We start from the raw sequence: 23,627 nt of genomic DNA on the forward strand, positions 1-23,627 counted from the left end.
TCAGTTCAGTTCAGTTCAGTTCAGTCACTCAGTCGTGTCCGACTCTTTGTGACCCCATGAATCGCAGCACTCCAGGCCTCCCTGTCTATCACCAACTCCTGGAGTTCACTCAGACTCACATCCATCGAGTCAGTGATGCCATCCAGCCATCCTCCTTCTCCTCCCCTTCTCCATCTCCCCTTCTCCTCCTGCCCCCAATCCCTCCCAGCATCAGAGTCTTCAATGAGTCAACTCTTTGCATGAGGTAGCCACAGTACTGGAGTTTCAGCTTCAGCATCATTCCTTCCAAAGAAATCCCAGGGCTGATCTCCTTCAGAATGGACTGGTTGGATTTCCTTGCAGTCCAAGGGACTCTCAAGAGTCTTGTCCAACACCACAGTTCAAAACCATCAATTCTTCGGCACTCAGCTTTCTTCACAGTCCAGCTCTCACATCCATACAACCCATTAGATTACAGCTATAGTCAACACTGATCAAGGACTTTTAATATGTATACATCACAAGGAATTCAGTGATGAGTTTAGAGAAAAGTCAGAAGATTTTGGTTTTTGTTTTGGTGATACACTTTTAAAACTTGAGTTCTACTTTATTATAATTCACCATGCTCATGATAATAAGTAACGAGTGATACCATTAAGATAAAAAGGAGGTAACATGAATTTAGGGAACTAAAGAAAATCAGTTCAGTTCAGTCTCTCAGTCATGTCCAACTCTTTGCGACCCCGTGGACTGCAGCATGCCGGGCTTCCCTGTCCATCACCAACTCCAGGAGCCTACTCAAATTCATGTCCATCACATTGGCAATGCCATCCAACCGTCTCATCCTCTGTCGTCCCCTTCTCCTCCCACCTTCGATCTTTCCCAACATCAGGGTCTTTTCCAGTTAGTCGGTTCTTCTCATCAGGTGGCCAAAGTATTGGAGTTTCAGCTTTAGCATCAGTCCTTACAATGAATATTCAGGACTTATTTCCTTTAGGATTGACTGGTTGGATCTCCTTGCAGTCAAACAGACTCTCAAGAGTCTTCTCCAACACCGCAGCTCAAAAGCATCAATTCTTCAGTGCTCAGCTTTCTTTACAGTGTCTTTGCACAAAATTTTAGGGGCTTCTCTGGGGACTCATCGGTAAAGAATCTGCCTGCCAATGCAAGAGATGCAGGTTCGATTCCTGGATTGAGAAGATCCCCTGGAGAAGGAAGTGGCACCCCACTCCAGTATTCTTGCCTGGGAAATCCCATGGACAGAGGAGCCTGGTGGGTTACAGTCCATGGGGTTGCAAAGAGTCGGACACGACTGAGTAACTAAACAACAACAACAAAGGTTTTGGAGCAAGTCATCCTCCTACAAAATGCTAACCATTTCTTAAAAAATAGCTAGATAAAAAGAGGCTTATTTTAAAACAATTATATTTTACACTTAAATGACAAAATTTCCTGGTCTTTTTCCTGCCACCATCCATCCTTTGCTTTTCTTTAAATATTTCAGGTTTGGATGTGCTTGTATCACCAGTGATCTATGGTCTTGGTGGCAGAAATGAACCTCTTATTGTGCACGAAATTCCAAAGGCAAAAAAATACTTCTATGTCCTTTCATTTTTTTTTTTCAATTTCCAACTTCAGATATTATTGCTGCCTATGTTACTTTATTTGTAAATAACAAATAGCAAGAAATGTGCAAATAATGAAAGTTGTTTAATTTAGAGGCTAATTAAACACTTATGAAATAGTGTTTTACCTTTTTTCTCCATGTAGATTGTTGTTTTTGTCTAATGTTTAATTGCTAAGTTGTATCCCACTCTTTTGCCACTCCCTGACAGGTAGCCAACTAGGCTCTTCTGTCCTTGGGATTTCCCAGGCAAGAGTACTGAAGTGGGTTGCCATTTTCTTCTCCAGGGAATCTTCCTGACCCAGGAATCAAACCCAAGTCTCTTATGCCTCCTGCATTGGCACGCAGATTCTTTACCATTGAGCCACCAGGGAACCCCTCTCCATGTACATACAAGGAAGCTAAATTACCACCCCTTGAAATACCCAAGCAGTTATTTTCTCTAGGTATATTATACATACATTTAGAGCAGGGTTTCCCAAACTATTTATGGTGACCAATTTTTTTAATCTCTTCTGGACATATACCATTTTAAAATGAAAAAGAGAGCACTGAAAAAATAAAATTGAGGGAAAAACAGAAAAAAAAATAGAAGGCAAAGTGTGTTATCGTCAGATTCAACAGACATAGAATTACTCTGTCAAACTATTATACTCTGCTATGCTGTTCAGTTGCTAACTCGTATCTGACTCTTTTACGACCCACCAGGCTCCTCTGTCTATGGGATTTCTCAAGCAAGAATACTGGAGTGGGCTGCTATTTCCTTCTCCATGGGATCTTCCTGACCTAGGGATTGAACCCACATCTCCTGCTTGGCAGGCAGATTCTTTACCACTGAGACTCCTGGGAAGCCCACCTAACACTTTTTTTGTTGTTATTCAGTCACTCAGTCATGTCCGACTCTTTGCATCCCCATGGACTGCAACACGCCAGGCTTCCTTGCCCTTCACCAGCTCCCAGAGCTTACTCAAACTCATGTCCATTGAGTTGGTGATGCCATCCAACCATCTCATCCTCTGTCATCCCCTTCTCCTGCCTTCAATCTTTCCTAGCATCCTGGTCTTTTCTAATGAGTCAGCTCTTCGCATCAGGTGGTCATAGTATTGGAGCTTCAGCCTCAGCATCATTCCTTCCAGTGAATATTCAGAATTGATTTAGAGGTTTCTAAATGCTTCCTCTATTTCTGTGCTCATCTCCAGACAGCTGTCTGTCCATTCTACATTCCCACCAGCAATGTATAAGAATTCCAGTTGCCTCACATCCTCTCCAATATAGTTCTTGGTATGGTTTGTCTTTTTAATTTTAGTAAGTAGTGGTATTTCAATACAGAGAAGGTGATGGCACCCCACTCCAGTACTCTTGCCTGGAAAATCCCATGGACGGAGGAGCCCGGTAGGCTGCAGTCCATGGGGTCGCTCAGAATCGGACACGACTGAGCGACTTCACTTTCACTTTTCACCTTCATGCATTGGAGAAGGAGACTGCAGCCCACTCCAGTATTCTTGCCTGGAGAATCCCAGGGACAGGGGAGCCTGGTGGGCTGCTGTCTATGGGGTCGCACAGAGTTGGACACGACTGAAGTGGTATTTCAATATGCTTTTAATTTTCATTTCCCTAATGAGGCCAATCATCTTTTACTGTACTTACTGGTCATTCATACATCTTCTTTTATGAAGATTCTTTGCCCCACTGTTAAAGCCTGGTTATTTGCCTTTGTGTTACTGAATCATAAGAGTCTTCATACATTCCAAATACAAGTTGTTGATGATGTATGCTTTACAAATATTTCTTCCCAGCCAGTAGTTTGTCTTTTCCTCTTCTTCACAGTCCTTTTAAAAGAACAGAGGTTTTTGTTCTGTTTTGTTCTCTCTCTCTTTCCTTTTTTTATGATTCATGTTTATCAAGGCCTAGGAAAGCTTTACTTACCTTAAAGTCACAAAATTTCTCCTGTGAGTCTTAAGAGTTTTACATTTAGGTTTCTGGTTCATGGTCCATTTAGACTTAATGCTTTAAGTGTGAGGTCAGTGTGGAGATTCATTTTTCCCAAATGGTTACCCAATTATCCCAGCAACATTTGAAAATAATTATCCTACCCCATTGGCTTACCTTGGCATCTTTATCAAAAACCAACTGAACGTGTAGTAAAGTATGGGCCTATTTGGGGAATTTTATTTTGTTCCATTGGCCTGTACATCTATCCTTATATCAGTATCATCCTTCCTTGAATTGATTACTGAAGATTTATAGTAAATCTTGAAATCAGGTAGTGTAAATCATCTAAAAATTGCTCTTCTTTTTAAAAGTCTTTTAGGTTCATTTGGTCGTTTGTATTTTCAAATACATTTTAGAATCAACTTGTCAAGTTTTTTCTAAAAAACCTTATGGAATTTTCATTGTTTCTATGTTGAATCTGTGTATCATTAAGGGGAGATTATTATGGGGAAAACCCTAACAATTTTGAGTTTTCAAATCCATGAACATGGTATATGTCTCTATTTATTTCGGTCATTAGTTTCTCTTAGCAGTTTCTTATAGCATTTAATGTATATGTTTTTGTCTACATATTTGTTAAATCTGTCTCTAAGTAGTTTGTATCTTTTAATCATATCATAAGTGGCATTTATTTTAATTACAATCGTTAATTGCTAGTATATGGAAATACAACTGATTATTTTATATTGACCTTGAATCTTGTGACCTCATTAAACTTAATTTTTATTTCTAGTTAACCCAAATAGATGTTAATCAATTTTATTGATTATTTTCAAAGAAATAGATTTGATCTTCTCTATCATTTGTCCATTTTCAATTTCCATGATTTCTGTCTTATCTTTATTATTTCCTTTCTTCTTCTTTCTGACACTAATTTAGTCCCCCTACTGACACATAACTCTTTTGGGGATTTCATCCAGTGCCCCAGATTACCTGAGGACTCCTCATGCCAACTGGTGGGAACAGAAGTAATCCTAGGCTTCAGTGAAAGTGAAAGGTGCTTCTCTTGTGGCTCAGCTGGTAAAGAATTTGCCTGCAGTGTGGGAGACGTGGGTTTGATCCCTGGGTTGAGAAGATCGCTTGGAGAAAGGAAACGCTCCCCACTCCAGTATTCTGGCCTGGAGAATTCTATGGGCTCTACAGGTGCAGAGAGTCAGACACGACTCACCGACTTTTACTTTCACTTTGTGAGCTCCAGGAAGTTATCTGCCTCCTGATCTCCAATACCTCTTTCCCTGGCTTTGGAGAGTTCCTTCTTACACCTGTGCCAATTAGCATTCAGTCAAGCGTTTGGGGAGATCCCTCTGCAGACCCCCTAAGCTCACTGTCTATGCCGCTCCTCTGTCCTGCTTCAGTCCCCACAAACTCTGATCCCTTTCCCCTCAAGACTGTCAGGTTGTGTGTGGCTTTCCTATTTCTACTCCGTGACCCAGAAACTTCTCCCAGGCAATAGTACACCTCATCTATTTGGGGCAATAGTATAGCTCATCTATTTGTTTTTTTGACCTTTTAGAGATTACAGTCCTGCATCACCTATTTTACATTTTCTGGAAAACACTGTTTTGTATTCATGTGTGTGTGTATGAGAGAGAGAGAGTGAGAAGAGAAAGAGCAGGATCCCTTCATGGACAAAAGCTAAGTCAACCTGTAAAAGAGTTTTTTCACAAAAACATCCCAGCGTTTTAGTATTGGCACTGTTTCAGGTCTTATCACAATATAAAACATTTATTGGAAGGGTGTAATCAATAGGTTACATTAACATAGACAAATATTTGGATTCCTATTTGGTCTGACTTTGAAATTATTCCTGAGTGTATATGCTTGATACCATTCAGCTATCATCCAGAATTACTTTTGGTTTATTATTAGTGTAGCATGTTATTTGAAGTTATTGTTAATTGTTATAATCCAAAGGATAATCATACCTGGCATTCCTTACTGAGACTTGTGGCAGTGGACATACATAAAGGTAAAATAAACAGTTTTAATATATTATTTGCTTTTCAGAAGGAAGCCTTATAATTCAGAATCGGTGAGAGGTTATTTCTTTTTGATCCAGATCTCAATAAGATTATCCATAAAATAGCTGGTATGAATTGAAATAAATACAATTTAAAAGCAATCCATAGTAGTCATAATAAACTTTAAACCTGAATAAGCAGAGAAATTACATGACCATAATTCTGTGTCATAATGCTGCTGCTGCTGCTAAGTCGCTTCAGTCTGTCCGACTCTGTGCGATCCCACAGACGGCAGCCCACCAGGCTCCCCCGTCCCTGGGATTCTCCAGGCAAGAACACTGGAGTGGGTTGCCATTTCCTTCTCCAGTGCATGAAAGTGAAAAGTGAAAGTGAAGTCGCTCAGTCCTGCCGACTCTTAGCGACCCCATGGACTGCAGCCCACCAGGCTCCTCCGTCCATGGGATTTTCCAGGCAAGAGTACTGGAGTGGGTTGCCATTGCCTTCTCCGGTCATAATGTTAAACTCCTTTAATTAATAAAATACTGGAATTTTACATTGTGAAGAATAAAGGATAGGAAACTAAAAGAATAAAAGGAAGAATTTAAAGTTAAAAGAAAGTGAAGACTAAGAAAAAGGAGATCACTTCCTTCTAAAGTTTTTACTGTATCCATAATTTATTTTACCATTAGATAGCCTATTATTTTATAAGAAAGAAAGAAAGTTTATAGGAAAATATAAATTATATATGCATTATTTTCTTTAGCATTAGTATTGGTGAGGTATCCATGTATGTTTTTCTATAGAAATTTAAAATATTTTAACTTTCTGAAATCATAAAATAAAATTTGAAATTATTATATTAAAAAATTCTGGGAGCACCATTACTTTCTCTTTCCATTCTCTATCATTTTTTATTATCTCTTTGCCAAAAATGTCAGTATAGAAAATAAGTCAACTACAGAAAATGAGAAAGAAATAATTGAGACAGGAGTAAAACAAGATAAATGAACAATTCCAAAGAAATATATTCAAAGCCACTTGAAAATAGCTTGAGGAAAGGATTAAAAATGGTCCATTAATTTATTAATAGTTAAGATTCTGTTGAGGTATTTTTCAGAAAGGGAATGAGGCCATCTAGCCCAGTAGAATTATTTTCCTTTTTTGTTTCACTTGAATAGAAGAGGCCCCATCCTGTATGATTCTGATATTCACCATTTCCATCTTCCCCTCTGGGCCAGAATTAGCGATCTAGTCAATCCCATCTTTAGCAGTTGTGAGAATGCTGTCTCAAAGTCACAAAGCTATCAAGAAGCAGGACTGAAATAAAGCCTGCTTCTGTCTAAGTCTGTTTTGGCTGCTTTAACATAATACCATAGACTGAGTGGCTTACAAACAACAGAAATTTATTTCTCACAGTCTGGAGCTAGCAAGTCTGAGATCAAGGTGCTGGCTGATTCAGTGTCTGACGGCTGAATTCCCAGTTCATAGACACTATCTTCTTGCTGAACCCTCACATGGCAGAAATGGCAGAGGAGCTCTTTGAGGTCTCTTTTTTAAGGGCACTAATCCCATTCATAAGGGCTTCACTCTCATGACCCCATCATCTTCTAAAAGCTCTTTCTCCTTACCATCAGAATTTGGGGGTAACACAAACATTCCATAGCAGTTTTTACAGGCGTGACTTCTCTCAGCCCAGGTGAACTTTGTTTCAGAAAGCATGAGATATCCATAGTTGAAAAGGAAATAAAAAATTGTTGCATCAATCAAGAAGAAAAGGAAGTCTTTTTCTCTCTTGTTATATTCGTTTCCTATTCTATTACACCCTTTCCTCTTTTATATTTATTCAATACTATGCCCCAAACAAGTTTTTACTCTGAAATATAGTGTGATTTTGGTATATATCATTAGTTTCAGAGAAGGTCTCTGAACTTCTTTGATCATTAACTCCCATCAGTAAAACTTTCTTAGCATGGAACCCCAATATATACATTTATTTGTAAATTAGGTAATAAATCACTATACTTATATGCTTTGCACATTTGACAAAAGTAGAAATATTTAAAGAACTATATACATAGATATAGATTCTAAGATTTTCTTCCCTTTCTGAGGAGAGTCCTGTCTGCCAGGTCAGAGATCACCAAGAATATTGTCATTATGGTCTACTGGTCCATCAAGCATACATAGATACCTAATAGTGTAAACGACCTTGACTTGAGCCCTTTGAGAACATTAGAGTTTATCACAAAAGAGATGCTCAACCAAATTCAGTGTAACCCTTAGCATTCCAAAGTGTTAATAGCTCAATTGTGTCCAACTCTTTGCCACCCCATGGACTGTATAGCCTGCCAGGCTCCTCTGTCCATGGAATTCTCCAGGCAAGAATACTGAAGTGGATTGCCATTCTCTTCTCCAGGGGATCTTCCCAACCCAGGGATCGAACTTGGGTCTCCCGCACTGCAGGCAGATTCTTTACCCTCTGAGCCACTAGGGAAGCTCCTTAGTGTGCCAAACGTAGAGGCAAATTAAGAAATAAAATTGCCATTTGCACCAAATGTAGTAGTAAATATACAAACGTAGTAAATGTAGTAAAGATGATCATATTAAATAAACAAAATTCAAAACGAAGCAGTCATTGGCAGCATGTAATCTACACGCTAGATGTTATTCACTGGAGTAAACAGAAAGCATTTACACGTTCTTCAGAGTTACAGAAGCTTCAGACTATGAATTCTCCTTGACATGGGCTTTTGGATACCTCCCTAATGGAAGAGATCTCCTTTGTGAAGTTGCAGCCCTGGAGACAGACTTATTTTGCCAGGGCAGACATTGTCATTCACTAAACCTGCTGTCCTATTGCAGGCACTGTCTCACTCATAGGGCTTAACCAAATGCAGTTTTAATAATGTCCTTCCTATACCAAAGACCTAGGTCCATGCATGGCAGTGACTCTTAATAAACATTCCATTTCCCATCATTGACATTATTTTGAAAGAATCTACCAGAACTTTGAAAGTGTTAGTCATTCAGTTGTGTTCAGCTCTTTTTGACCCCATGGACTATAGCTCACCAGGCTCTTCTCTCCATGGAATTCTCCAGGGGAGAATACTGGAGTGGGTAGTCATTCCCTTCTCCAGGGGATCTTCCCAACTCAGGAATCGAACCCATGTCTCGTGCATTGGCAGGAAGATTCTTTTCCTTCTGAGCCAACTTTGAGTAGTCCTAAAAGGCTTAAGTAAGTTGCATCAGCAAGTGAGAGTAACCATAAGACCAAAGCAGATTTGTGTTACACTGGCTCGGACAAGAAGGTATCCCTGCTGTTAGATCAAAGCACACAGACCTAGAAACACTATGAAATTAAAAGATTAATTTGCAATAAGAAGATGACATTTATAAATTAGATAAAATCTGTAATACATTGCCAGAGTGGGATGATTTGCTTAGATGGAAAATATCAGAGACATACATAAGCCAGAATCTCTAGCTTGGTATACTGACTAGAATCCCTGCTCTCCAGGGATCTAGACGCGTTTGCAAAGCTTCCTCAGGTCAGAGGGCAGCTCCACCAATGGCTGAAACTAGTCCTTTATCATAAAAAGCACGAGCTGGAAAGCAATCAGGGCATGATGTTGCTATTTTCACTGCTCTTACAATTCCCAGCAGGATCTTGAAAAACATCAAATGACTTCTCGTATTCCCACTCCTCCCATCTGCTAAGCTGAAACCAACACTAATTATCACATACTGTATTCACCTCTCACAATTACAGGAGACTTGGATTATCTCAAATTTGTAGAAATATAACTTGAGGAGTTATTCTATAAACAATAAATTCTGAAAGGCACTTTTTTGTTGTGGAACACTTCTGATGGCCAGTAAGTGCAGATAGGAAACAGAAATAAAAATATAATTTTAAATTGGTTGTGTATTAGAATGTGTTTGCACCATACCCATGGTATGTGGCCAAGTTTCTCCATAAGGACTTGAAATGACCTTACAATGAAATTTGGATTTAATGAGTTTTTAGAAATGAGGGGCCAAGTTGCCAGCCCTACTTTGGGCTATGGTAAAATCAGAAATTAAAGCCCATCTTGCTTGAAAACATTTAGCTGTGTCTCCTCTCTAGTAATCTCTCAGTAAAAGTTACATTATGGGAATTCCCTGGCGGTCCAGTGGTTAGGAATCCTCACTTCACTGTAGAGAGCACAGGTTCCATTCCTGAGGAGGAAACTATGATATCGTATGCCATGCAGCATGGCCAGAAAAGAAAAAAGCAACCTTTATGTTGGTAATTTTCCTTTTAAAAAAACATAAAAATCTTTCAGATAGTTTAGGTCATTCTACCTAATGGAACTTGTACTTAGCATAAGAAGTACTTTTTCTGAGAAGCAATGTATCAAAACTGGGAGTATTGTCCTGGAAAGAGAGTGCTGCAAAGCAGGAGAGTCATTTGGGAACACTTTGGAGAAATGAGCAGAGTGCTCCATCATTTGACAATATGTGTTGACTAGCTCTTGGTTCTCTTGACTGATTGACCCTGATGTTCCGTAGGTGGCATCACCTCAAACATCTAAAACTCTGGCTTCTTCCTCCACACAGTGGGTCCAGTGGTAGTTTTAGTTGAATAAGATTATGGAGTTTTGATCCATAACTTAGCATCAACTGAGCCTAGATAGTTTTAATGAATCCGTATCATCACTATTATTTGTTTCTGACCATTAAAATTGATTGGGAGGCTAATGAGTTTTGGACGCAGACAGCACTGGGTGTGAATCCTGGATCTGCCAGTTACTATCTGACCTTTCTCAAAACATTTCTCTCTGTGCTTCAGCTTCCTCATCAATAAAGAGGACAAAGTAAACTGATAGTAGTCTGTATAACAGCAGTGGTCTATATACGTGGGTCTATAGCCAGTGCTAAGAGAGCCTGTGATACATCATAGGTACTCAGTAAATACTATGTCCTCTCTTTTGCTCCCCTTCCTTTCTGTGTTTGGGTAGAGAAGAGCTTTGTGCCTTTGTAGTCGGTCTCTTTGCATGACTCAGACTATCAGTTGTTGATATCTGTGCTAGAAATGACTGTACGTCCCTGACTCTGTCATAGTTCTAGAAATTTAGATGAAGTCCGTGCCTAACAGGAGTGAGGAGTGCAGGCTACCTTTTCCTTCTCGGTGGTTCTTGGCACATGCTTCAATCATAGAACTAATCACACTATTTTGAAATCATTTGTGAGTCAGTGTGATTTTTTCCCTCCTCCAAGACACAGCCAGGGTCCCATTTATCTTCCGCTTCCCCATGCCTAGCACAGGGTGTGGTTCCCTGCTTATGCTATGGTTGCTTCATGCTGCTCCTCTGCAAAAAGTGTCCACGTAGACCTGTTCTGTTCCATCTGACCAGTAAATGAGTAAACTGGGTTCAAAGTGCCCAGGTTTCTTTGAAGGACACACACACACAGAGACTTTTGGTACTTTGTTTTAAAAGGGAACCAGACATTAGGCAGTCCAATTTTTTGAGATTTTTATGGAGAATATTCCCTTAGGATTGTCCCCCACAGGCACAGAAGTCTACATGCCTCAGCAGTTGGTACTGACTCCTCATCTATGCTCAGCCCAGTGATAAAGCAAAGTGGTATCTACCAAGGAGCACATTCTCAGTTTGAAGGGACTCAAGGGCATGAGCACTCTGGAAACAGTAAATTTAGGACACATGAGTTACTGATAAGCAGTAGTACTAGTATTAGTTGTAACTCGTGAGCATAACTACACTAATTTAATTCTCACCCTTTGTATAATTCAGTTGTCAAAGGTGATGGGAAAGAGGATGCACACTACAGAAATTTGGAGATTCAGGATCAGCACGGGTTGAAAATGATTTCATGTACAAAAATAATTACAATAATAATTAGCATTTGCATCATGCCTTGCGATTTACTAAGTGCTTTTACAGCATCTTGTAATTTTGAAAAGTTATAAATTAGCTCTTAGATACTATCTGATGCCAGTATTAAGCCTCCATGCCAAAGGCTGAAAGTTTTAAGATTGGATTTAGGGAACAGTGAAAAAAAGACAGGATTATTAACGCACTGAAAGGCCGAAAATTAGCCAAACTCATTGGCAGAGAAATAGATTTACTTGGCATTTTAGAAACTCAAAAACATATCTTGTAAAAGAAGCAGTTGGCTCATATTTTTATTTCATGGTGCTTGGCACTATTTATTTTTTAAGTTCTTTTGGGCAGAGTTTTTGATGTGCAATTACAATGATGAAGTTTGCTTAGTGGGAGCCAAAAGATTCACAAAACCAGGGGACATCTGATCCTTATTTAAGGGTAAAACCTAGAATTATCTGATGAAACCACTGGCTGTAAGTAGAAGCATAGTTAGAGGGGAAATACGAGGAGCTGATTAATATTTCGCTTTAAAACGCAGGTGTCTGTTTCCTAGAGGGAATCTAGATTGATCTGAAGAATGTTCGCTACAGCCCTAGCTCCTTCCCACAACCACAACTAAAGGCTGGACTTTCTGTCTCATAAACAGCCTAATGAAGAAACACACATGAGTTAATAAAACACAAATGTGAGTGAGAATTAGCCATGAAGATGGAAGACAGCCCCACCTGCCCACCCCTCCTCTCCCTCCGTCCCTTTTCTGCCTCCTGCCCGGCCTTTCCTTCAAAACACGCAAGGGTACCCGGCCTGCCAGGGCAGGGGGACACGTTATTGCCTAGACCAACAGCCGAGCTCTGCCAAGTCAGGTTACTGGATCACACAGGAAGCCAAAATCATCTAGACAGCCACGAAGGCAGCCCGAGAGCTGCGCGCGGGTGTCGCTGGCTCACTTGTAAGCCTTTCCAGATGTGGCAGCCGCGCGGACCTGGCGCGGGGCCAGGCGGCCGCCTGCAGTCGGCGCTCCCCGGGCCGCGGCGCGAGCCCAGCCGCAATGCCAGGCCCTTGAGGGCGCGGGGCTCGCGCGCGGCTCGCTCGCCCCCGGGCCCGGCGCGCACGCACCCCGGCCGCCTCGCACGGCGACCGCCCGCAGCCGGGGAGGGACCGCCGCAGGAGCGCGCCCCGCGGGAGGGTTGCCGCGCCGGGGCTGCGCTGAAGTCCGCTGCGGCCGCGGCGGATGGGGGACTCCGAGGCCCACGTGATGGCGCGGCCCCTGAGAGCCCCTCTCCGGAGGTCCTTCAGTGATCACATCCGAGACTCCACGGCCAGAGCCCTGGATGTCATTTGGAAAAACACCCGAGACAGGCGGCTGGCAGGTGAGAGGCGAAGAGGGGCGGGCGAGGACGAGAGGTCTGAAAAGGAAAACAAATATACAGGCACAGTTATTAACTCGGATCATGCATGAGCTCATCAACGGGGTGAAGTTCGTCACTGTCATGGCAAGGATTTCAGTCTCCCTTGTTCTGAGGTTTAGCTTTTCCGGAGTGATTTTTTTTTTTTTTTTGAAACTCCAGTGCCTCTCTGGTTTCTGGTCTGATTATTTCTAGATAAGGTTTCATGAGAGGTTTTGTGGGTTGTGTTTTTTTTTGTTGTTTTTTTTTTTAACCTTGAAAACAAAAGCAAGGACCTTTCAAATGTCAGGAAATCAGTGGTGATGAACACCACCAGGCAAAAGCACCGAGGTCAGATGGGCCGGGGAGGGTCGGCTGTGGAGCTGGTCTGGTGAGGTGGCCTGGCCTATGCAGAGAGGGGCCTGGGAGGCTGGGTGGCAGGGCAGTCATCTATGCAGCCCAGTGAAAGCCTGCTGGTATTTCCTCTGGCAGCCTGGGGCTGCTCTGAGTTCCAAGAGGGTGTCAGATATGCTGGAGGCAGGCGTTTGAAATATAATAAAACATAAATACAGTGTGCAGTTCAAACGTTCTAGGGTTCATGTGACAGAGACAGAATGGCAGACTGTTTGAAAGGGTATGTTAAGGAAAAGGGAACCTCTGCCTGATTGTGATGTTAAGAATATTCATAAATTGATGTAAAAAATAGCTTCTCACAATAAAAAACAAAACCTCTCTGCATCCAGGGAAGACGCACCAATAGTGTTTAATGGCTGCTTCTTGTTTGCTCTCCAAGTCTGTATACTTCTGCTGTTTGCATGGATGGGTCAAAGATTATGTTTTCTTAACCTTCTTGGTTAATCCAATTGTTTTTCCATAGAGTAAATGAAGTTCTCAATGGTTAAAAATATTGGATGTGGCCTCCAAGTGTCAATCCAGGTTTCTGTGCTATGTGTTCTTGATAAAAGGCCCTTTGACTTTGACCTAATTGTCCTGACATAACTTGAAGAGGTGAAAGTTAAGGTTTGTGATTGTGATAAAGCAGATTAAGAAGATAACCTGGCAGTTACTTATCATTGTAGGCTGTAAATTTGTCTCAAATGCCCACGAAAATCTTTCTCTCTGTTAAACTAAATAATGCTGCTCAGGACTGGAAAAGAGTAAACAATGTCAAGTCTACCATAAGGTAGTGAAGAAAGAGTAAACCATTTTAAATTTAATAATTTTATTGTGGCTTTAGAGTAAAATATGATACCTTGAACAAATCCAACTTTATAGGAAGATTTTTTTAAAGTAGATTTTTGTAATGATAATTTCCAGTTGGCCAAAAGAAGTTTAAGACATAAGATATGGGAGTGTAAAATTCATGACTCTATTGATTGGCTCTTTAAAAAAACAGTCCCTTCACTGTTGCTTTTCTTGACAAATCTTTTGTCCCAAGTGGAAAGATTTCACAAATCATGCCTTATTAAAAATAACACAAAAATATTTTATTGTAGCTTGGTGCTCTAATTTGAAACTAGAGGTTGATTCATACAGTCTTGCTTCCCAGACCTCCTCTTGTATTTTCATAAATGAAGAGCTTTTGACAGCTGTTGGTCTCTTAGAATGAGGATATTATCCCTAGAAAGTTATTGTCTCTGCTTTGTCATTTGTCTGTTATATATTAATGGTCTGTATGGAGTCCAAAATATAGCACCTCATGAAGACCTCGTGGAGAAAAATAGTTACTTTTTACATGTGATAAAAATTAAACATTTCCCCAGCTCTAACAGCAAGTGGGACTTTAGCTTTAGGTCTACTGAAGTAAGAAATTCTTTATATTGTAAGGGTTCTCTAAGACAATTATGAACCTCTTTGGTAATTTACACAGTGGAATAGCCAGATATGATACTTAAACAAGAACAGACTTTGGCTACCATAGCTGACTGCGATTGCTGGGGACTTGGACTCTTTCTGTGTCCTCTCTCCTGCTTGGCTCATAGCTCAGTCAAGTGGAGACCTATTTGGTGCACATCCAGACCTCAGGACACTTCTATGCTTTCCCTCAAATGTCTCCTCTGCACCCCCGTCCCACTGGCCAAAGGCTAAATATTAGCTGTTAATTATCCACAAAAAGCCACTTCTCTAAACATCAAATCCAGTCTTTATTCTACATCACGCTACTTTGCCCTCTCTTGCAGAATGGAGGGCAGTAGAAAATCCAAACCGCCCACTTCTCTTATGTTGTGAAGTTAATGAGGTGACAGGTGAAACGTGTTTGGAAGCCTCTGGAGGGAAATAACTTCTGTTAATAGTACCTGGAATGTTATTTCCATGATGGTCGTTACCTTGATGACTTTCACCAAGTTTCTCAAACACTAATCTGAGATTTCAGTTTCTTTCAGAGGTTTCCCCTGACTGGATTGTTTGGCCATGGGACAGAGTTTTAAGTTTCCTTGTTAGGTATCTTCTCTCTCAATCAATGTAGGTCTCTGTTTTTCTCTCTCTCACACACATACGCGCATGCACGCACACGCGCACTACATAACTTAGAAGCTCCTAGTTCTTCTACTCCAAATGGTGTTATATACGCAAACCATCATTTACCTCTCCTTCCCTTAAACTCTCTGATGTATAAAACAAATTCCATCTGTTATTTTTAAGGATCCACAGGCTTACATAAACGAAAGACAGGATTGTTGCTGGCTGCTGGTGAAAGACCGACAGGTCGTGAGGAAGGACAGAACAGACTGTCTTAATTGCATCCTCCTTTATATGTAATTGCTGGTTCTGCACAACCACAGCCCACGGGGCTTCTCTTACTCCCGTCCCCTCTGCAACCATTATTCTCAGTCTCTTTTCTTTCCTAAAAACATAGGACGGCATTGTGTTTTCAGGGAATTAGAACTTTGAGGTTAACAGTGAGTGACAGATGGGGCTGACAGCCCTTCTCTGGACAAATTTGCATCGGTCTTACATGTGTGCTGTGTCCTTGCCACTCTTCCCTTTGGGCTCAGTGACATCTTGGCTCTGGGGAGCATTTCATTCCTGAAAAACCTGTTGCCCCTTAATCCTTTCATGTAGGACTTCACATTTTTGTGCCAATGGATCTCTTTAGCATTCTGGTGAAACCTCTGAACTCACTTCTCAGAATAATATTTTTAATATATAAATAAAATGTATAGAATTATAGCAGAAACCAATTAGAATGAAATATAGGGATCAAGGTGTTCAAACCCAAAATTTATAATATGGCACTATAACATGAATGAATTCTATAACAGGATAATGTGTTCAAAACAGGTGCTACGTCACTTCAGTCGTGTCCAACTCTTTGAGACCCTATGGGCTGTAGCCCACCAGGCTTCTCTGTCCATGGGATTCAATATAGGGAATTAAATACAAATTTGATGTTTTTAAAAGATGTGGGTGTGCAGTTTGTTGCTGCAGCCATAATTAATAGCATTAAACTGAACAGCCATCCTTAATTCATCTCCTTGTCACCAACCATCAGAGAGAGGAAATCCTGGGCAACAACATCCGTATCTAGGTGGCAACATGCAGATCTTCAGCTTTCCTGTTTAGTGGCTGAATGGGGCCAACAGCGTCCCATGAACATCTGTGGACAGAACTGCAGTCGTGTGTGATCTGGAGTGGATGTGACATCTGCCATAACTATCGAGGAAGGATGAGTGTAAATGATATTTTGTGATAACTGTAATGTGGTTTGGAAGAGTCTCACTTCCACTGGTGATGAAGTCACAGGGACACTAGTACCACTGTGTGTGGAATGGTGTCAATTTGTCAACATTCATAATTCAAAAAAATGCTACATCTCAATTACATTTAGTGACAATAAAAATGTTATTTCCCCCTCCAAGTTCATGGACACCTTGAATTCTCTCAAAAGACCCTAAATTAAAAATACATGCTTAATGCTTACCATGGCTTTCAGATACTTTCAGTCAAAAATTCTTATTGCCTGAGATGCTAGGCTATCGTACATGAGATGGCTGGAATCCTTTGATGTATATTTCACAAAGATCCGCTAACAAGTTTAAACTGATGCACCAACAGGACGCCCTCTAAGGAAATTAAAAAAAAAATTAAGATGAAGACACAGAGAGACTAAAAGTAAGGCAAAATCCAGAGGACATATGTGAAGTATCTTTCATCAATTTGGAAAGTGGACTGAAGAAATTAACCAAAAAGCAATAAAATGTTAGCTCTTATTTAACCTGTAATAAGATAAGAACAGGGCTTCCCTGGTAGCTCAGTTGGTAAAGAATCCACCTGCAATGCAAGAGACCCTAGTTCGATTCCTGGGTTGGAAAGATCCCCTGGAGGAGGGCATGGCAACCCACTCCAGTATTCTTTCCTGCAGAATCCCAAGGACAGAGGAGCCTGGCAGGCTCAGTCCGTGGGGTTGCCAGTCCATGGGGTTGCAAAGAGCCGGACACAACTGAGCAACTAAGCACACACACACAAAATAAGAACAATTTCTACAGTGTAAGACATACTGATTTTTAAAAGTATTCAGTCTATTCTTTTAGGGAAAGATGACATAAGGGGAAAAAACCTAAATACTGCAAACTGTTATGAACACATGTCACTAGTTCCATGGCTAAACGTTAAAGAGAGGAGGAACTGAATTGCCTATGAAGAAATTAATAAAATTTAGACCAGTCTCAGTGAGATCCCCGGAGAAGGCAATGACAAGCCACTCCAGTACTCTTGGCTAGAAAATCCCATGGATGGAGGAGCCTGGTGGGCTGCAGTCCATGGGGTCACTACAAGTTGGACTTGACTGAGCGACTTCACTTTCACTTTTCACCTTCACACAATGGAGAAGACAATGGCAACCCACTCCAGTGTTCTTGCCCGGAGAATCCCAGGGATGGCAGAGCCTGGTGGGCTGCCGTCTATGGGGTCGCACAGTGTCGGACACGACTGAAGCGACTTAGCAGCAGCAGCAGCAGTGAGATTCAATAGGCATAGAATAAATGCTTCAGATATCTATGTTAGGTTAGAGTCCCCCTCCCCACCCCCGGGGATACTTTGTTGGATGTTCAGCATCTTCTATCTTTTGGAAAGTAGATTTTTACATTTCAGCTGACCAAGTCTCCACTTCACCAGTAAAAAGGAATGCTTGACACACGGTACAGTATATTGGCTCTGAATTTGGTAGGGCATCAAGAATTCTGGCCCATTTCCCATGACAGGCAACCACAAAGACTGACTCCTGTGAACTGTTTTCTACTCATTGGTTCACTGTGAAAAGCAAGTAAGGGCAAATAGAATGTCTTTTAACCAGGAGTGATGTATGCCTCAAACTATGCAGGCTCCTCCAGTAAACAAAGACTTCTCTAGAAGAATGCAGCACTATGGAACATTTCAAAGGGCCTGAGAGACAACCATTAATAGTGCTTCATGAGACACGGTCATCTTCTGAAGGGTGGATATGAGCGTGTATTAAATTAGATATTACTATTTCAGTTTAAAAAAAAAAAAAAGAAGCATTCTGATGTTGAGACCAACTTGAATGAGAGGAAATATACGGTTACTGAGCGAGCTGGCTGTGCTATCAGACTGCCTGGGTAACTTTGGGCAAGTCTGTTCCTCACCAATTTAAAAAGGGATGAAAATAGTATCTATGCCATAAATTGTTTTAAGGATCATGTGAGTTACTACGCAAAGTCCTCAGAAAAGTCATTGGCATAAGTAAACCCTCTGTCAGCTTTTGGTTGGTATAACTTCCCGTTTCCTTGTGCTCTACTTGCAAGGAAGCTTCACCCCTATAGGGTGACACCTCAACTTTTGCCTAAGTCTTTGGGCAAAAGGAGTTCATCAGTCCTAAGGAAATGAAAAGAAAATGTAACATTTGAATGGAACATGGGATGTACTTCTGTACCTGTGGTGCAAAACAAAGAAGACTCTAACGAAGGTGACTTTTACAGAACCTGGGTTGAAATCCAAAAAGAATTGATTAGAGAATAACTGTTTTCACACACTAGTCTTTGCATATGAGTTTGTCAGGCTAGATATATTATACAATATCTGAGAGTCTTCCCAAACGAGTTGGAACCTGCTTTGAAAATTGCTAGATAGTTGGAGCCAAACATGGGAAAGAGCAGCAGCACCAGCAGGCGAGATCCAAGCACGTGGGCCAGCTCTGAAGTAGGAAAAAGTATGCTCAACATCAAGGCTGCCACTTGAAAGGGATAGTTCTCACGCCTCCCTTTCTGGAGCGAAACTTCTGTAACTTTCTTCACCTAAAATAGTATGTCTCTCCAGAAAAGAATGGCATAAAATAGTATGTATGAACAGTCAGCACAGTTTGCCAAAGGTCATTATAATTACAATCATGAGATGTGTTCAAAGTCAGGGGCTTAATAGAAGGGTTATATTTGTGACTTCCCTAGCGGCTTCCCTGATGGCTCAATCTGTAAAGAGTCTGCCTGCAGTTCAGGAAACCTTGATTTGATCCCTGGGTTGGAAAGATTTCCTGGAGAAGGGAATGGCTACCCACTCCAGTATTCTTGCCTGGAGAATTCCATGGGCAGAGGAGCCTGGTGGGCTGTAGTCCATGGAGTTGCAAAGAGTCGGACACAACTGAGTGACTGTTTCATATTAGTGATAGGTCTGCCTAAGCATCAGAATCTGTATCAGGAAACCAAAACTGGATTTAAAAGAACATTCCACTGGAGGAGCTCTATTCTAGAGGAATGATTAAGGAGTAGATTGAAGTCAAGCTTGCCTTTTATGTGTTTTTCAATTTCTTGTTCCTGTCACTTAATAATAATAGGCCATTCTTGAAGAAAGAAGATACGCTGTTCACAAGGCATGTGTTGGGGCTATTTACTTGTAATGATGATGTGTTCATATTGATCCTTCTGTGCTCGTCCCACATTGCTTGTGAACAGCCACTGATATTTTTGAATCATTTTCCTGGAATTATTGATGAAGACCTAACCATGGAAAAAAACAAAGATACTCATCCCTTTAATAATCAAACTAGCAACTACAGGACTACTGTTATATTCCTCAGGCAATCGTCAAAGACAAAGCAGCTAGTATGAACTAATTTTTTTGTAATATGAACTAAATATGGCACCCAGCCTGAGGTGGTTATTATCATTGGATGGATTCTTTATGACAAATAATATAATAACAATAACTAAGTTGTTATTTGAGTGTTTACCAAGTGCTTTAATCTTAAAAATGATCCTCAGAGGTATGTAGTACTATTTTTATTCCCATTTAAGCTAGGGTATTTTTGGCAGTACCTTAAAAATCCATTAATGAATGTCCATAGACAAAAATCAGAAACATCCAAATATGCCATCATCATTAATTAATATCACAAATATGTATTGAGAATCTATCATATGCAAAATGTTGTGCTAAGCACCAGATAACTAACAAGACAGACACAGTCCTTAACCACCAGCCATGAACATCACATCTGAATTCTACCTTTGAATTTAAGAGGGACCTGGCATGGGCAACATGAACCCCATTTTCTTAAGGAAGAACTGTGCAATGTCTCTTGACATTGCTGCTAAGTCACTTCAGTCGTGTCCGATTCTGTGCGACTGCATAGACGGCAGCCCACCAGGCTCCCACATCCCTGGGATGCTCCAGGCAAGAACACTGGAGTGGGTTGCCATTTCCTTCTCCAATGCATGAAAGTGAAAAGTGAAAGTGAAGTCGCTCAGTGATATCCGACCCTCAGCGACCCCATGGACTGAAGCCTTCCAGGCTCCTCCGTCCATGGGATTTTCCAGGCAAGAGTACTGGAGTGGGGTGCCATTGCCTTCTCCACTCTTGACATTGAGAGAGGTCTAAAACTCATCACTGATTTGATCTTTAAACCAATGACTCTCAAGGGGATGAGAAAAGACACACTTGGAAGGGGCAGTATTGGAAAGAGCACATGTAGTTTTTAAAGATACACACGATCCGTTTATTGTTTCCATAGTGTAAACTGCATCCTCCAAAATGCTGAAGATAGAGAAATCATGCACAGGTGGGAGGGATGGAACATGAGCATAAAGGTTGAGAGACATCAGTTTAAACTGATCCGTGCATCCCAGCGAGCCCAACTCCTCTCATGAGCAGAGTAACCTATAAATGTAAATCAATAAATCAGGCCATCAGTGGACAACCCGATGGAGCAAGGGGAGACCCTCTCTGCAGAGGATCGGACAAATTAGTGCATCTTCCCTGATGAACTAGCCATTCTCTTCATGGAACAAAGACTCGATACCTCCAAAGTGCTATGAGATCATAGCTTTAACCATTTCTTTAAGATGAGATACTGACTTTTTTACAAAGTTGAAATGTACTAAAGTTGAAAATATGTCACTATCTAAAACAGGGTGCTTTTGACTGATTCAGAATTCAGAATGAACTAAACTTGGAGATTGTGTTTTAAATATTTTAGTTTATTGATGAGATTGATCTCAGATCTCAACATACATGGGCTATAGACTTAAAATTCATTTTTCAAAATCTTTTGTTATTTCACAGAATTTCTCATGGAACCAAACTGGAAGTAAGGACATTTTTTCTTCCCATAATAACTTTAAAAGAGATATTCCTATTTTGGATTTTTAAAAGAAAAGAAAGATAATGATGGATGAGTTATATTAAAATATGACATAATTATTATACCTCAAAAATACAGCATAATTATTATATTCTTAAATGTTTACCAGTCACCAAGGTTGTATCATACTCTGAACAGAAAAATACTTGAGGTAATAGAATTTGAGGGTCAAGTCTGTAATCATGGGGGCTTCCCTATTGGCTCAAACAGTAAAGAATCCACCTGCAGTACCGGAGACCCAGGTTTGATCCCTGAATCGGGAAGATCCCCTGGAGAAGGGAATGGGTACCTGCTCCAGTATTCTTTCCTGGAGAATTCCATGGACAGAAGAGCCTGGTGGGCTACAGTTCATAGGATCACAAAGAGTCAGATACAGTTGAACAACTCACACACACACACACACACACACACATAATTATAGTGAAGCAATTCTGTATTCTCGTATATATATAATGAGCTCAAAAAATTCTAGTTCATTTCAGATCAGTGACATTCTAGATTGCTTTCAGTAATTTTAAAATTAGAGAAACAATAATTTGAACATTAGTTATCTATCAAATGCAGAGTTTAAATCAGTGAGAAAATTACCAAAGAAGGTATGACTTTGAATTAATACTGCTTTTAACAGCTTCCACATTTTAATTAGAGCATATTTTGAGTACTGAAAGTAAGTTCACCTATCATGGCCTCATTTTCTCTTAGAAGTGACTTCTCTAATATATTCCAAAGAATCCAGCTAATTGTGGCATCTTAGTATTTCCAGGTAGAGAAGCCAAAGGATGAAAGAAAGCAAGAAAGTTTTTAAAGCTGAACATTTTGTTTTCAAATAAGGGGTCTTAGAGAAAATGTGAGATGTGGCTCGGATGCTGTACAACCAAGAAGGCAGACAGAGCATCCATTGAAGCAGAGGGTTTTTGCATTGCATGGGCATAACCTTGTACTAGCTACTAATTAGCTAATATTGATTGTGCACTGACTGTAATGCTGCTGCTACTGCTGCTAAGTCACTTCAGTCGTGTCTGACTCTGTGCGACCCCATAGACGGCAGCCCACCAGGCTCCCCCATCCCTGGGATTCTCCAGGCAAGAACACTGGAGTGGGTTACCATTTCCTTCTCCAATGCATGAAAGTCAAAAGTGAAAGTGAAGTCGCTCAGTCGTGTCCAACTCTTAGTGACCCCATGGACTGCAGCCTACTAGGCTCCTCCATCCATGGGATTTTCCAGGCAAGAGTACTGGAGTGGGGTGCCATTGCCTTCTCCAGACTGTAATGCTAGCTGCTAGAAAATATACAGCGTAAATTAAAAACTGTCCCTAGACTTCCATAGATTCTGGATGGCAGGAAAAAAAAGTAACCTACAGAGAAAACTAGCCTCTAGGGCATGGTTTGACGGATCCCATAAGGCACTTGCTGAGCCAATCAGTATCTGTCCTTCCCCCTTGCTTCCCTCCTTTTCTCTTCCCTCATTTCTTCTTTCCCTCCCTCTTTCGCTTTCTTCTTCCTCCCCTTCCTCCCTCTTTCTCTCTCCTGTCTATCTACAGTAGGAACTGACTACTGACCCAAGTACATTATAACAAAAGGATGTCCAGACTATTTCATTACTGGTTTTTCTGTACTTTGGTAGAGTCATGCTCATTTGTATCCCAATAAACATGATTTATAAGTGAAAATTTCTTTGAGATAACTAGCTTTTCGACTCATAAATGATCACTTTTCCATTATTGCACATGGAAATGAAAACATTTGAATCATTGCAGAGAAGAGCCTCTATGTCACTATGGGAATGTGACAGCAGTGATGTGTGTGTGTGTGTGTGTGTGCACGCATACGCGCATGCACACGCGTGCATGTGTGCTCAGAGGATGATAAATACAGGGGTTTCACATTGAAAATTTTTTTCACAATAGCATTGATATGTTCAGCCAGATAAGTTATACGGGTGTTCCTCAACACTGGAAAAAAACCCTCACACTAGTAACTGAATGGATTCATCTGTTTGCTTCCTCCAAAGAATAAAAATAAGAACGTAAAGTATCCCAGCACAATTTTGCCCCAGTATAGGCTGGAAGCAGTAAGGTTTGCCCTTTTTTGAGACAGTCATTGACCCACATCTTGCATTCAGTATAACACAAATGTATTCCCAGTCGAAAGTTCAGTAAGGGCTTGAGAGTAGCAACCAAGAGGTGGAGAGAACAGAGGCTGTTTTTA

General features: G+C 40.8%; 1 protein-coding gene across 6 annotated transcripts in view; it reads left to right on the forward strand.

Moving 5' to 3' along the window:
• Positions 1-23,627, forward strand: part of DLC1 (DLC1 Rho GTPase activating protein) — a 515,132-nt gene that overhangs the window by 322,033 nt on the left and 169,472 nt on the right. The window contains exon 1 of one of the 6 annotated variants that reach the window (XM_086380734.1): positions 12,432-12,814. The exons of 4 other annotated variants lie outside the window; for them this stretch is intronic. In XM_086380734.1, the coding sequence (XP_086236860.1) occupies positions 12,676-12,814 (139 nt within the window). In that variant the 5' untranslated portion in view covers positions 12,432-12,675. Of the gene's footprint in view, positions 1-12,431; positions 12,815-23,627 lie in introns of those variants that run through there. One more of the 6 variants, XM_086380736.1, reaches the window with a different exon arrangement.

This window comes from Bos grunniens, chromosome 27, assembly GCF_055505025.1.
Source record: "Bos grunniens cultivar Pamir isolate PY7600 chromosome 27, Bosgru_T2T1.0, whole genome shotgun sequence".
Taxonomy (NCBI): domain Eukaryota; kingdom Metazoa; phylum Chordata; class Mammalia; order Artiodactyla; family Bovidae; genus Bos; species Bos grunniens.